The sequence below is a fragment of the Macaca thibetana genome, chromosome 5 (genome assembly GCF_024542745.1).
Source record: "Macaca thibetana thibetana isolate TM-01 chromosome 5, ASM2454274v1, whole genome shotgun sequence".
Taxonomy (NCBI): Eukaryota; Metazoa; Chordata; class Mammalia; order Primates; family Cercopithecidae; genus Macaca; species Macaca thibetana.
The window spans coordinates 182,487,294-182,501,267 of record NC_065582.1 but is presented as its reverse complement, the minus strand read 5'-3'; the positions used below and the strand labels follow the sequence as shown (position 1 = coordinate 182,501,267).

Sequence of the window (13,974 nt, the reverse complement as noted above, 5' to 3'; positions counted from 1 at the left end):
CTTCCTGTAAATCCACTTTTCCTAGGTTCTCCCTCCCTGCTTTCTTGCCTTATTTTTTGTCTTGTTTTGATTTCAAGCCTGTTTGGCTTATTTCCTTAGTCCACACCCACCTCCTTTACTGGTGAAGCAATTATGTGCTTTGTTTCTGTCTTTAAAGGTTCTAGTCTTCGCCAATTGCTTGGGACATCGTAGGCCCTAAGATATTTTGGAATAATTTAAATTAATATCTCTACCTAAATGTCTTTTCATGTATAATATTCATCTTTTTCTTTCTTGAATGGGACACCCAGTCTTTGTGCACATTTTTCTTCTTCATTTCACAAAAGGTGCTTTGCTATGACCTGGAAACCTTTCTTTGGTTCCTTACACGTTGCTCCATAATCATTGCTGTAAGTTTGTCTAGTTTTATGTTTGAAATGGAATTTTGTTGATTCTAAAATAGTTTTGCTTTTGGGCTTAGAATTCTTCCTGCCGCATAGAGTTTTGTTGTAACAGATTTAACCAGGTGTGCTGGTTACTCAGCTTACTGCCCTCAGCCCTAAGCCCACCCTCTATGACACCAACAGGGTCTCAGCACCACCTTTCTGCTCACAGCTGCATCCTTGTCAGGCTCTATCCCCAGGGGTGCTTCCTGGAGCTGGCAAGGCTGGAGTGTCACCGTAGCAACGTTTCACCCCCACAGGGGCAGTTCCTTCACCTCTCAGTTTGCAGTTTGCCCAGCTCACTGCGCCAACCTCCTGGCCCCTCAGAAACAATGGATGGGGTGGGCGCCATGGCTCACACCTGTAATCTGAGCACTTTGGGAGGCCAGGAATTGCCCTCCCCTGTGATCGTACCCCTGCGCTCCGGCCTGGGAGATAGGGTGAGACCCCCAACTCTAAAAATCCCAAAAAACTGGGCTGGGCACGGTGGCTCATGCCTATAATCCCAGCACTTTGGGAGGCCAAGGTGGGCGGATCATTTGAGGTCAGGAGTTCAAGACCAGCCTGGCCAACATAGTGAAACCCCACCTCTACTAAAAATACAAAAAAAATAGCTGGGCATGGTGGTGTGTGCCTGTAGTCCCAGCTACTTCGGAGGCTGAGGCGGGAGAATTGCTTGAATCTGGGAGGTGGGAGGTTGCAGTGAGCCCAGATTTCACCACTGGAGTACAGCCTGGGTGACAGAGTGAAACTGTGTCTCAACAAACAAACAAACAAAACCTGAGGGCTCGAGCCCCATGCCCCTCAGTGGTCTGGGCCCCAGCTTCACTGGCTCTTTTCCTCTGAGCTGCCGAGTTGGAGTAATTCCCTCTGCTTCCCCGCGTTTCCCCAGCCCTGGGGTGGCAGCTGCTTCCCAAGGTTGCTACTCCATGGCATCTCAGAGTCCCTCAGCCTTTCCATCCCTCAATACCAAGCTACCCCTTCTCTACACGGGACTCTCTGCTAGAACCACAGGTGGTTTCTGTCTGCTGAGTAAACCCAGAAGAATATAGCAGGAGATGTGAAGGTGTGAGCTAGAAATCTGCCTCCTTGTAAATCTCTATATTGCCTCTTTTTGGAAATACCTTCGGATTATCTGGTCTCTCTTGTAAGCTATATACTCTCTTGCCTACAGTCTATTTGTTCAGTAAGTATTCACTGAGTACTTAGTATGCACCAAGCACTGTGGGAGGGGTGAGGGTGTAGTCGTGACCAGGACACGGTCCTTGCCCCATTGGGGCTTATGGACTAGTGTTCATTTAGACTGAATTGGTTAGGAATTTTTAGTTCTAGCAGTGTGGGTAAAGAAAGAAAAAAATACATAAATTGCATTACATCAAAATGTAAAAACTGGCTGGGTGCGGTGGCTCAAGCCTGTAATCCCAGCACTTTGGGAGGCTGAGATGAGCGGATCACGAGGTCAGGAGATCGAGACCATCCTGGCTAACACGGTGAAACCCCATCTCTACTAAAAAAAAAAAAAAAAAAAAAACCCCAAAAAAAAAAAAAAACAAAAAACTAGTCAGGCGAGGTGGCAGGCGCCTGTAATCCCGGCTACTCGGGAGGCTGAGGCAGGAGAATGGCGTGAACCCGGGAGGCGGAGCTTGCAGTGAGCTGAGATCCGGCCACTGCACTCCAGCCTGGGCGACAGAATAAGACTCTGTCTCAAAAAAAAAAAAGTAAAAACTCTATGCATTAAAAAACACAACCCACAGAATGAAGGCAACCCACAGAATGGGAGAAAACATTTGTATGCCATGTGTCTGATATGGAGCTAATATGCAGAGTATATAGAGAACTCCTATAACTCAGCAACAAGAACAAACAACCCAGTTAAAAAATGGGCAAAAGTCCAGGGTGAATTCTGTGAAGTAGAAAAGAAAATAAAGAGAAATTAAAATTAAAAAAAAATGGGCAAAGGTCCAGTGTGAAACTGTGAAGTAGAAAAAAAAAAATGAAGGAAAAGAAAAATTAAAAAGATGAGCAAAGGACTTCAATAGACATTTCTCTAAAGAAGATACACAAATAGTTAATGAGCATGTGAAAAGATGCCCAACATCATGAATTATTAGGCCAGTGCCAACTAAACACACAGTGAGGTAGCACCTCACGCTCCTTGGGATGGCTACTGTAAAACAACTGCCACCACCACCACAAGAGAGAACATGACCCGTATTGGGTAGGATGCGGAGGAGTTGGAGCCCTGGCACACTGCTGGAAATGCCAAGTGCTGCAGCCACCATGGGAAACAGTGTGGTGGCTCCTCAAAGAACGAACAGTACAATGACCGCATGGCCCACAATCCTGCTTCTACATATATACCCAAAGAATTGAAATCAAGGTCTTGAGGAGATGCTCTTTATACACACGTTCATAGCAGCATTATTGTAATCTCTGAAAGGCGGAAGCCACCCAGATGTCCATCATCAGGTGATGGATAAACAGTGTGGTCCATCCATACCGCAGAATATTATTCAGCCTTGAAGAGGAAGGACATTCTGACACAGACTGCAACATGGACGGCCCTTGAGGACTTCAGCGAAATTAGCCAGTCACAGAAGAACAAATACTATCCGATTCTACTTATATGGGATTCCTAGAGCAGTCAAAATTATAAAGACAGAAAGCGGGAGAGGGGGCTTGGGGGAGCGGAATGGAGAGTGTGTGTTAAATGGGGGCAGAGCTTCATTCTGGGAAGATGAAAAGTTCTGGAGGACGGTGGTGGTGCTTGCATAACATTACGAACACATCTAATGCTACTGAGCCAGCTAATGTGGTAAATTTTATGTTATCTGGATTTTAAAATCAGATTGAATAACTATTTTGAAAGTGTAATAAAAAACAGCAGTGCAGTAGCACAGCTGGAGCTGGGTATTGTCCCAGGTCAGCCACCAGCTGTGTGACTTTGAGCAGATTTGCTTCCCTGACTTCCTGGTTCTCATCCGTGGATTGAGGCATTGGAATGGTTCTTGTGCCAAAATTATTCTTCGCTCTGAACTGATGGTTGCATGGGATGATTTGTTGTTTTTTCTTTTTTCCTTTTTCTTTTGAGACAGAGTTTTGCTCTTGTTGCCCAGGCTGGAGTGCAGTGGTGTGATCTCAGCTCACTGCAACCTCTGCCTCCCGGGTTCAAGTGATTCTCCTGCCTCAGCCTCCCGAGTAGCTGGGATTACAGGCATGCGCCACCATGCCTGGCTAATTTTGTATTTTTAGTAGAGACAGGGTTTCTCCATGTTGGTCAGGCTGATCTTGAACTCCTGACCTCAGGTGGTCCACCCGCCTCGGCCTCCCAAAGTGTTGAGATTACAGGCGTGAGCCACTGTGCTCAGCAATTCATTGCTGGCACCAAGAGTGGCTGAGAAATTTGGTACCTGAGCAGGGGGTGAGGTTCTACTGTCCCCCTCCACTCATTTCTAGCGGTTTTATTTTGGAGGGAACCTGACGCTTTTCTGGGCCTGTCTGTGATAGTCATGCCGGTTGACCGGCCATCCCTTGGGACCCTGTAGCCAGGTAGGTTGATTGGCCTGAGGTCCTTGGTTCTCCCTGAAGCCAGCTGGTTCATGCCGGCTCACTGCATCCTGGATGCCTGGGAGCCCAGGCTGACCGGGCTCTGAGGGCAGCAGGCAGTGTCTGCTCCACTCAGTGTCCTTGAGTGCTGGGTGCGGTGGCCAAAGGCTGCGCGGTGCAGATGGTGCTCTGGGGGCCACCTGTCTTCTCAGACAGTTGTGAGGAGTCTTCTCAACTTAAAAGCTGGAGTTTGAAACAAGTGGCCTTTTAGGCCGTTTTTATTATTGTCTTCCCTGTTTAGTACTCTTTGGGGAAGAGTTGAGATTATGTCCACCAGCGGGGGGTGGGGGGGTGCTAAATCGGTGGTGATTATCTGAATTTATTAATTTACAAAACTTTGTCTATTTGAGAAACACGAATAAACGCTGGTCTCTCCCTGCTGTGGAAGTGTGACATCTGTTACTGGCCCTCGTTCCGAGAGTTGATTTAGTTTTTTGCAAGAATTGTTTTCTGTCTGCTTGTTAGACTTTTCCTTTCTCCTTTACATCTCCAAAGCGCACAGCGCATCCACGTGTGGCCAGGCATCACAGGTCCTTTCTTTTGCCTGTGCTGGGAACAAGTTTCAAGGCTCACTGTGGAAGAGCCGCTCACCCGGGGCGTGGTCAGGGCTGCCAGGTGTGGTGGCTCACACCTGTAATCTCAGCACTTTGGGATGCTGAGGTGAGCGAATTGCTTGAGCCCAGGAGTTTGAGATCAGCCTGGGCAACACAGCAAGACCCATACAAAAAATACAAACATTAGCTGGGCGTGGTGGCACATGCCTGTGGTCCCAGCTACTCAGGAGGCTGAGGTGGGAGGATCACTTGAGCCTGGGAGGTCGCGGCTGCTGTGAGCCATGATCATACCTCTCCCTCCAGCCTGGGTGACAGAGTGAGATCCTGTCTCAAAAAAAAAAAAAAAAAATTAAATTTTCTTATCACTGTCCACCTAAATAACAGTGAGAGGCTCTCTGAAAGGAATGATGTTTATCTGGGAGCAGGGCATTGGAGTGGCAGATACTTGCCATGGTCTACAGTGCATAGCTGGGGAGGCCAAAGAAAACAAAGGCTTTTAAAGGAAAAATGAGGATCACATGATTGTTTTGAGATAATTATCCTTGCGACAAGGATCAGCAAACACCAAGGGTGGTATCAGGCTGAAGGTGGGCGGGTGGTTGCTGGGCAGATGTCCTCACAGTGTGTTCTGAGTAAGGCTGTGATGTCCTGTGTGCACGGCTGTGGTTTGTGCAGTCTTTGTGATGGATTTGTTATTCCCAGGCATACTAATGTGCGAGCTCTCCCTTCATGGCCCTCCCCAGCTCTGTTTGTTAGGGTTTTTAACACAAGTCACTCATTTTGATTCTGACAGCCTTAATCTCACAAAGCCATGGGTTCATTCCCCACCCTTCCCGAGAGCAGAAGATACAGAATAGCAAATCTGTAATGAGAACAAAGTCACTCGTTGCTTTAGCAGTGGACTGAACGTTTCCCGTTACTGCTATTGCCGTAACACACGTCTGCACGCCATACTGGTGCCCTGCGCTCCCCGTTGTTGGGTAGTCAGTCCCCCGTGTTGTGGCGTCCGTGTCGTGTGTCTCACGAGCACTGCTGAGCACCTTCTCAGGCCTCCCCTCTGCTGGGGCCGCACACCTGCCAGGAGCCGGGCGCTGTGCTGGGCAGCAAGTTTTCAGACAGCATCAGACGAAGCGAAGGGCTTTGCTGCTGTTGTCCCATGGCAGTCCCCTAGGGGAGATGCCTCATGGCTGACAGCAGTGTCATTGGTGGGAGGGAAAAGACCAAAGGCTTGGAGAGAGGACGCTGGGGAGTCTAACTTAGATGGGGGCTTAAAGGTCTCTTACAAGAGAGGTTGTTTGGGTTGAGGGTCAGGGGAGGGAAGAACATGCACAAAGACCACGAGGTGGGTACCCGGGGAGCCCCCGCCAGCAGCACAGGGTGCCACACGGGAGCCTCTGAGGGCACCAAGCCTGGCTAGCATGGGGCGGGCATGGGAACAGGACTACCAGCAGGGAGGCCAGATGTGTACGAGGCTGGGTTGTAGGTCTGCAAGGGGATTGCTGGGTTCCAGGTACATGTTACAGCTCAGGTCAGCTGTGGGTACATTTTTTGAAAAAGAAATTTCTTAGCCAAATTTTTCTCAAGAATCTGTCAGATTCATTAACTTGCTAGCAAGGAACCCAAAAGGTGACCAAAGAAGTGCATGCTTCAGAGAGAATGTGAGCTGGAGGGGTGAGAGGAGGGTGTGAACCCAGAGCATGGACACGGATGCCGGCCTAAGCAGGAGAGAGCGGGGGTGGCAATTTATCAGTCACCACAGAAGAGCCCTCTGTGGCAGGACGCCCAAGGTGCCTGCCATTGGGAGCAGAGACACCAGGAAGCCGCATCTGTGTCTGAATGGGACCACAGGTTCCCTCCAAGGAGTGTCTTACAGGCTGATTTATAGAAGGCAGGAGCCTGCGGGAGCCTGAGCTGAGCCCCGTGGGAGCGGCAGGCAGGCAGGTGCAGGCCAGTGCGGTGCATTCTCCAGCCTCGGGGGTGCAGCGTGCATGGGGGCCTGCTCCTTAGTTTGAGAACAAGCAGTTGTGCCACTAGTGCCTTGGAGTGAGCTGGCAACTGTGGTAACTCAGCTTGGTGTGTGCTTGATACCTGTGCTGACCGGTCCATCTGGCGCCTGGCCGCTGTGCTTCTAGGCCTATGCCTGCTGGCTGCCCTCTGCTGGGCATCGCCACTTTCAGGATGACAGCCTTAAAGCCTCCTCCCGGCCTGGCGGGGGCCCAGTGGTGGCGTCCTCCCGAGCGTCCTCGTGTGTTCCCGCAGCCACGGCCCCGGGTGCTGCACCTCTCACCTGCCAAGAGGATAGTGCCGCCCCTCTGCCCGTCCTTAGGGGTGTGGGCAGAGGGGAGGGTGGAGAGATGGGAGTGTGGATGGAAGGAAGGGTGGAGGATGGAGGTGTGGGGTGATGTGGGGCTGGGCCATGACAGTGGGTGGGGAAGGAAGGACTTTTCAGTTGAGGAGGAGCGGCCCAGTGCAGGGAGACCCAGGCGGGAATGGGTCTGAGGACATGATGGGCTGTGTGGGGTGTGTCAGCGCGGGGGGCAGGGAGAGAGGGGAGAGCAGTGGGAGGGAGGCCTGCTCCATCTGCTTCCAGGAAGGCGCAGGCATGCTGCAGGTTTCCCCAGGGCCTTACAAGGAATTGCTGCAAGGTTTTCTACAAGACTCTTATGCAGGTGGAGAGCCAAAAGTGGCTCGAAATCTTGACATAAACAGGTTCCCTTCCTTCAAGCCTGAAATTAGTCACTTAGGATTCCAAGTCCTCAGGAAAGCAGAGCTCCCAGCTGTGATGCTTTTTGTTTTTAGGAGGTGGTGGTGATTGATTTGCTGGAGCCAGTTTCTCATTTGGGGAAGTGTCCAGCATAATGATAGGCACAACATAGATGTTTGTCAAATTGAATTAATTCTGGTCATTTCCTGGAGGAAGACAGACAGGATGTTTTAATAGCCGGTTATTTCCTGCGCCAGAGTTGGTTGGGTCTTCAGACACCAGCTGAATGCTTAGGGATTCTTTCATTTCCTAAAGTGCTTATAAAATTATGAAAAAGCACGACTTTGCTGAAAACCTGCGTTCGTACTAATCATCTTTACTCTGAAAGTCCTGTGCCCACTTTCCAAGCACCCTTGCACGTGATTTCATGTGATCTGGGTGACAGCCTTGTGGGGTGGGCTGCTGCCATCCCGTTCTGTGTTTACCGAGGTGGCGGCTTCGTCAGAGGCACACAGTTGGCAGAGCAAATACTTGACGATCCTGGGATGCCTCTTTTTTTTTTTTTTTCTTTTAATTTTGCGTGTTTTTCTTGTATAAAATGTACCTAACATAAGATTTACCCTGGGATGACTTTTAAATCTCTCTTTTTTAAAAGTCTTTGTTCCACAGTATTCCTTGATTTTCTACTGTGCCATGCATTGGACAAGACTAAACATCTCTTTCCAGAAGAATAACCTGATGCCTTTTTTCTTTGTGTTTAGGGCTCAAAATTTGGGCGGGGAATTGGACTCACTCAGCCTTCTCAACGCACGTCTGCTCGGAGATCATTTGGGAGATCTAAGAGATTCAGTATCACTCGCTCCCTTGATGATCTTGAGGTAATTTAATTTTCATTTTTCTTCTTTTCTCCTTCAAGTTTTGAAAAATGCAAATCCACCTTGCAGATATGTCTGGCTCTTTTTTGAGTCCCTGTGGTCTCCTCCCCTCCCCCTCTGTAGTGGTAACCCCTGTTTTCCGAGGGACAGCATCCCATGCATGTTTGGGGACCTTTCTACCCTGTGATGTGTCTGAGCTGTCACCAGGCTTTCTGGGGTGCTCTTCTGTGAGCCAGACTCCAGTGAACACTTCTAGAAATGAACTGGTTTAATTCCCACAAAAACTCTACCAGGTAGGGCCTGTCATTGCCCCCTTAAAGATGGGGCGTGATCCACAGACATGGGTAAGTGTCATTTTGTGTGGCTCTTCTATCTGTGCTTCTTTTGTAAAGAACAATGAAAAGTTTTTATTTTTTATAGCAGTTTTAGGTTTACAGAAAGTACAGAGAATTCTATGCCCCCACCCACTTGTTAAAAATACGCTGTCAGGATCATTATGTCCTGCATTGGTGTGGGTGTTTGTTACAGTTGACAGGCCAGGGTGGACATATGATTATTAGCTCAGGTCCACAGCTCACACGAGGGTTCCCGCCTGTGCTGTCCTCTCTGTGGCTTTGGACAAATGTCCCATGCCGTGCACCCACCGTTGTGTATCACCGAAAAAGCCACCGCCCTGGAGATCCTCTGTGCCCCACCTGTTTACCCTGCACCCTCCCCTTGAACACTGACAACCACTGATCCTTTGACTGTCTCATTTGGCGTGTTTTAAAATGTCCTACAGGTGCAGCTATATTCTATGTCTTCTTATTAATGTCTTATTCTAGAACATTGTGTCATGTTTTCAGGTTTACTCTTGGAGTTTCAGTCCAGTCCTTTTACTTGCTGTATGGCATTCTGCTATGAGTATACGATGATGATCGATGCCTTCTGCTATCAATAGACACTCAGTGGGAGTGGGAGAGAATCTTCCCGTACAGCATTCTTATACATGTCTCCTTCAGCGCTTGTGGGATGGGGCAAGAGTGTTCTTAGCTGGGAAGGATCTGCGTGAGCAGTGTGGCCAGGCTCCATCCACACTGACTGCTCCAGCTCCTGCTCTTCCAGGAGAATAGGTGGCTTCAGGGATGGCAGGGGTCCTGAGGATTGGCAAGTTGTGGCTGCAAATAGGAATCTGCCCTTGGATGGCCTGTTTAGCCTTGGTCTCTCTGGGGAACTCGAAGGGCACGTCAGGGCTAGCATGGTGTATCTGGGCGGGCAGCAATCAGAATCAGCTGCAATGGGGTGCCCATGCTGCTGATGAAGACACAAAAGGTGTGTGTGCTACCTAAGGCAGGGCCTAGCTTGAGGCTGAGGACCCCGGGACCATTTTTGGCTCATGCTGCCATGCTGAGCTGACCATCTGTGCGCGAGTCCTGTTCATTTTCCTCCTTTTCTGTTGGTCATGAGGAACTCACAATGTGGCCCTAGGTGTGGGCTGACAGAGCTGTGCTGGTACCCTGGTGAATGATATGTGGGTCTGGGCCACGTGCTCTGTGCAACCTGCCCCTTTCCTGCTGGATTCAAACTTCTATTTCATGGTGGATTGCTGTTGGGCCTGCCCCATGCCAGGGTCAGTGCCATGCTCCTGGTAGACAGCTCCATTGTCTAATCACTGGGTGTCCCCAGTGGATGTTCCCTCTCCACCAGGGCCCTGCTGCTTTCCACATGGCGTGTGGTCCCTGCTGTCTTTGCCCCACACCTTAAACTTCCTGGCTGTAACTCTCTTACTGGGGCCAAGGAGGATGGCCCAGGTGGCAGGGCTGCCTGCCCTTTTCTGTGTGGGCCCTGCTCGCTGCTGGCCACCTTCCATGAGTCCTGGGAGAGGGATCTGAGCAGCCTTTCCAAGTGAGGGGTGGTCTGCCTCTTGAGCCCATCGTCCTGAATAACACGGAGGAAGGCTCTCCATAAGAAAACGATATTTATTAGTATTTGGGAATAGGCATTGCAATGAGAATATGCATGCTGCAGTAAACTATGAATATTCAGGGAGGTCAAGGAAGACAGCAGTTTTTAAAGGAAAAAGGAGGAGGATCACAAGATTGTTCTGAGATAATTGCCTTAAACAAGGGCGGTACCAGAGTCCAAGGCTGGACAGGCAGTTGCGGGACAGATGTCTTCAGAGGAATATTTTTGTGTGTGAGGCTGAGATGGGCTGTGTGCAAGGTTGTGGTTTTGCAGTCTTTTGTGATGGATTTGTTATCAGGTCTATGAGCATGAGAACCCTCCCTTCCTGGCCTTCTCTGGCTCTATAACACTTTGTTAGGGTTTTTAATACAAGTGACTGCATTTTCATTCTGATAACTTTCGCATTTCCCCCTTTTAATTGAGACCTTTCTCCAAAAGCATAGCTGACCTGCAGTCAGGCTTTGATTGCCCTTGGTGCTGGGATGGAGCTGTCCCAGTTTGGTGTGGTCTGGTTCCACATCAGCAGGAGGTGACTGTGACCAGGAGTCAGTGTCAGAGCTCATTTATCCACATTTGAGCAACCAGGGAGGTGTGGAGGGAGTGGCCCTCAGGTGCAGTCTACCTGAGTCCACTGTTAAGTATGGTTTTTTTTTTTTTTTTTTTTTTTTTTTTTTTTGAGACTGAGTCTGGCTCTGCCGCCCAGGCTGCAGTGCAGTGGCCGGATCTCAGCTCACTGCAAGCTCCGCCTCCCGGGTTTACGCCATTCTCCTGCCTCAGCCTCCGGAGTAGCTGGGACCACAGGCGCCCGCCACCTCGCCCGGCTAGTTTTTTGTATTTTTTAGTAGAGACGGGGTTTCACCGTGTTAGCCAGGATGGTCTCGATCTCCTGACCTTGTGATCCGCCCGTCTCAGCCTCCCAAAGTGCTGGGATTACAGGCTTGAGCCACCGCGCCCGGCTTAAGTATGGTTTTGTCTGTTCCATGGATGTTGGCATCATCTCAACACGCTGGGCCAACATGATTCTGTTAGGAGTTGTACTTCTGCAGAGCCTTAAGCAACAGATAAAAAATTTAAAAAGGGAAAATGCAGAGTGAAATTAATAATAATATGACAATCCCAGGTTGCATAATGTTTTGAGTCATGAACATAGGCTTTTTTTTTTTTTTTTTTTTTTTTTTTGAGACGGAGTCTTGCTGTGTCACCCAGGCTGGAGTGCAATGGCCAGATCTCGGCTCACTGCAAGCTCCGCCTCCCGGGTTCACGCCATTCTCCTGCCTCAGCCTCCCGAGTAGCTGGGACTACAGGCACCCGCCACCTCGCCCGGCTAGTTTTTTTTTTGTATTTTTTATTAGAGACGGGGTTTCACCGTGTTAGCCAGGATGGTCTCGATCTCCTGACCTCGTGATCCGCCCGTCTCGGCCTCCCAAAGTGCTGGGATTACAGGCTTGAGCCACCGCGCCCGGCCAAGTCATGAACATAGGCTTAAAGACAACCAGTTGAATACATCAAATGACCGTGGAAAACTGGGTGAGACTTTTTATAATATATGGCCTGTTCCCTTTTTTGGTGTGTGTGTATTTTTTCCTTTTTGTGGAGAATGGGGTTTCTCATGTTGCCCAGGCAGATCTTGAACTCCTGGGCTCAAGCTATCTTCCCACCTCTGCTGAGATTACAGGCACGAGCCACCATGCCCACACCCGTTTTCTCATTTTGGGTATATGGGCCTTAATTTTCCCAGAAGAATTTATCCAGGTTTAGCATGTAGTATTAGCAATAGCACAGACGTTTCCTTCTTTACGCAATGGACAATGTAGACCAATTTTGTCATCTAGTGTCCCATGACTGAGTTGGATTAAAGCGCAGTGAGCACCAGTTGTGTTAGGAATGTTGCCGAAGTCACCCACTAGGTGGACTCAAGGATCTCTTCGGGTTCTATCTAGTTCCCAGCAAAAGCTACTGATTGTGAAATTTCGATTACACCATTATTGTGCTGAGTCAAAAAGGTAGGCATTAAGAGGCGTAAATGTCTCATTATCAAATGGAGTCTTATTCCAGTGCCTTGGGAGAAGCTGCCCACGGCATGAAGCTGTCAGCTTCTAGTCCTGTCTTGTGGTCTAAGTGTCTCTGGTTGTGGCATCAGTGGTTTGGTGAACTCTTTGTGTGGCCCATGCATCAGGAATGAGATTTGTCCCTTAAAATTCATTTAGTTTCAGCTTATAGGGCTTCAGGCATAGAGTAGTTCTCTGCTTTTAATAATTCTACGGAAGAAAGTTGGATGGGAGGAAGTTGGAAGACTTGGGGAGCTTGGAAACAGTGCACAGGGCTCCCATCTAATAACAGGAGTATTGCAGCTTTTCTTCAGAAGCATGGCTTCTTCTCTCTACCTTGATCACACAAGAAAAAAATCACTCCAATTTTAACAGCCTCCTGAGGCTGGGAAGACAAACCAAGGCAGACTATAGATTTTTCCTACAGTCTTAAGGTTTCTGGGCCTGACAGGAAGTGACAGTTTTTACTTACCCGCTGTGAGGCTGGAGTCCTTGAAGCAGGGTGTTCTATGCACATTCTCAAATTTGAGATTCCAGACATGGCGTTGGGAACAAAACCAGTGGTTTCTGTTGTATCCTGCTATAAAGAGGGAACAGATTTTTGTTGTTGTTGTTGTTGTTGTAAATAACCATGTTGCCATAAGAATACTTGTGAACAGTTTCTAGATTTTGGAGGGATTGAGTAGGGAGAAAAAGCAAATGTTTTTACTTTTGTTTTCACAGAAGTATACTTTACCAGATTGCTGTTAAGTTATAGACAGTTTAAGAAAGAAAACATCCTGGCCGGGCGCGGTGGCTCACGCCTGTAATCCCAGCACTTTGGGAGGCCAAGGCAGGCAGATCACGAGGTCCGGAGATCGAGACCATCCTGGCTCACACGGTGAAACCCCGTCTCTACTAAAAATACAAAAAATTAGCCATGCGTGGTGGCGGGCACCGAGATCACACCACTGCACTCTAGCCTGGGTGACACAGCGAGACTCTATCTCCAAAAAAAAAAAAAAAAAAAAAGAGAAAACATCCTTAGATCTGGAAAACAAACATTTAAGTAAAGAACCAACAATGTTTCAAATAGAAGTCATAAAATCATCTCATCAGTTATTTAATCTCATGTAATTAATTTTTGTTCTGCTTGCTCTTGATAAGTAGTTTCACAAATTCGTCTGTTTCCTTATTAGAGTTCTGAAGAATTTTCAGTTAGTCTGTCGATCTTAAAGTTATTAGAAACCCGTATTTAAGAGTACTTCTTAGAGTCTTTTCCATGAAATCTGATTGCAAATACTTTTAGAGAGAAAAATGAAAGCAATAACAATGGATAAGAAAAACAGAATAGCCGTGGTTTAAAATCTGGTATAAGTTCATTATAATTAGCAATTGACAAGGAAATCTGGCTATTTCTGTAGCATACAACATGATAACCAGAGTTATGACATATTAGATTTCTAAGAGTTTTATACAATTTTGGAACATTCCTACAAAAACACACCCATAAATGTGACTGAAGGAAGGTCTAGCATCACGTATCATTTTAGTGTTTTTTATACAATTTACCAGATAAGCCTAATAATTTACTGTCTTTATAAGATTAGAGATACGTCCTTTGAGGCTCTCCAGGAGCTTGACTGGAAAATACTAAAGCTAATTATGGGTCAAAAAGATTTAATTTAGAATTTGTATCTTGGGGAAGCCCATCAAAGATACCAAAAGATTTAAACCACGTGATCAAAACAGGAGCACAGGTCACTATTAGATAATAGTCATTCATTTAACCTGAATAAGAAGGACTTCAAAAGCACCACAGGGCGCTCCATGAATGTAAAC

General features: G+C 47.9%; 1 protein-coding gene across 3 annotated transcripts in view; it reads left to right on the top strand.

Moving 5' to 3' along the window:
• Nucleotides 1-13,974, top strand: part of RGS12 (regulator of G protein signaling 12) — a 164,622-nt gene that overhangs the window by 49,830 nt on the left and 100,818 nt on the right. For all 3 annotated transcript variants that reach the window (XR_007725977.1, XM_050792248.1, XM_050792249.1), the window contains one exon: nt 8,048-8,164. Coding sequence is in view for 2 of the 3 variants with exons in the window: in XM_050792248.1 (XP_050648205.1) it covers nt 8,048-8,164 (117 nt within the window). In the remaining variant the exon portion in view is untranslated. The remainder of the gene's footprint in view (nt 1-8,047; nt 8,165-13,974) is intronic.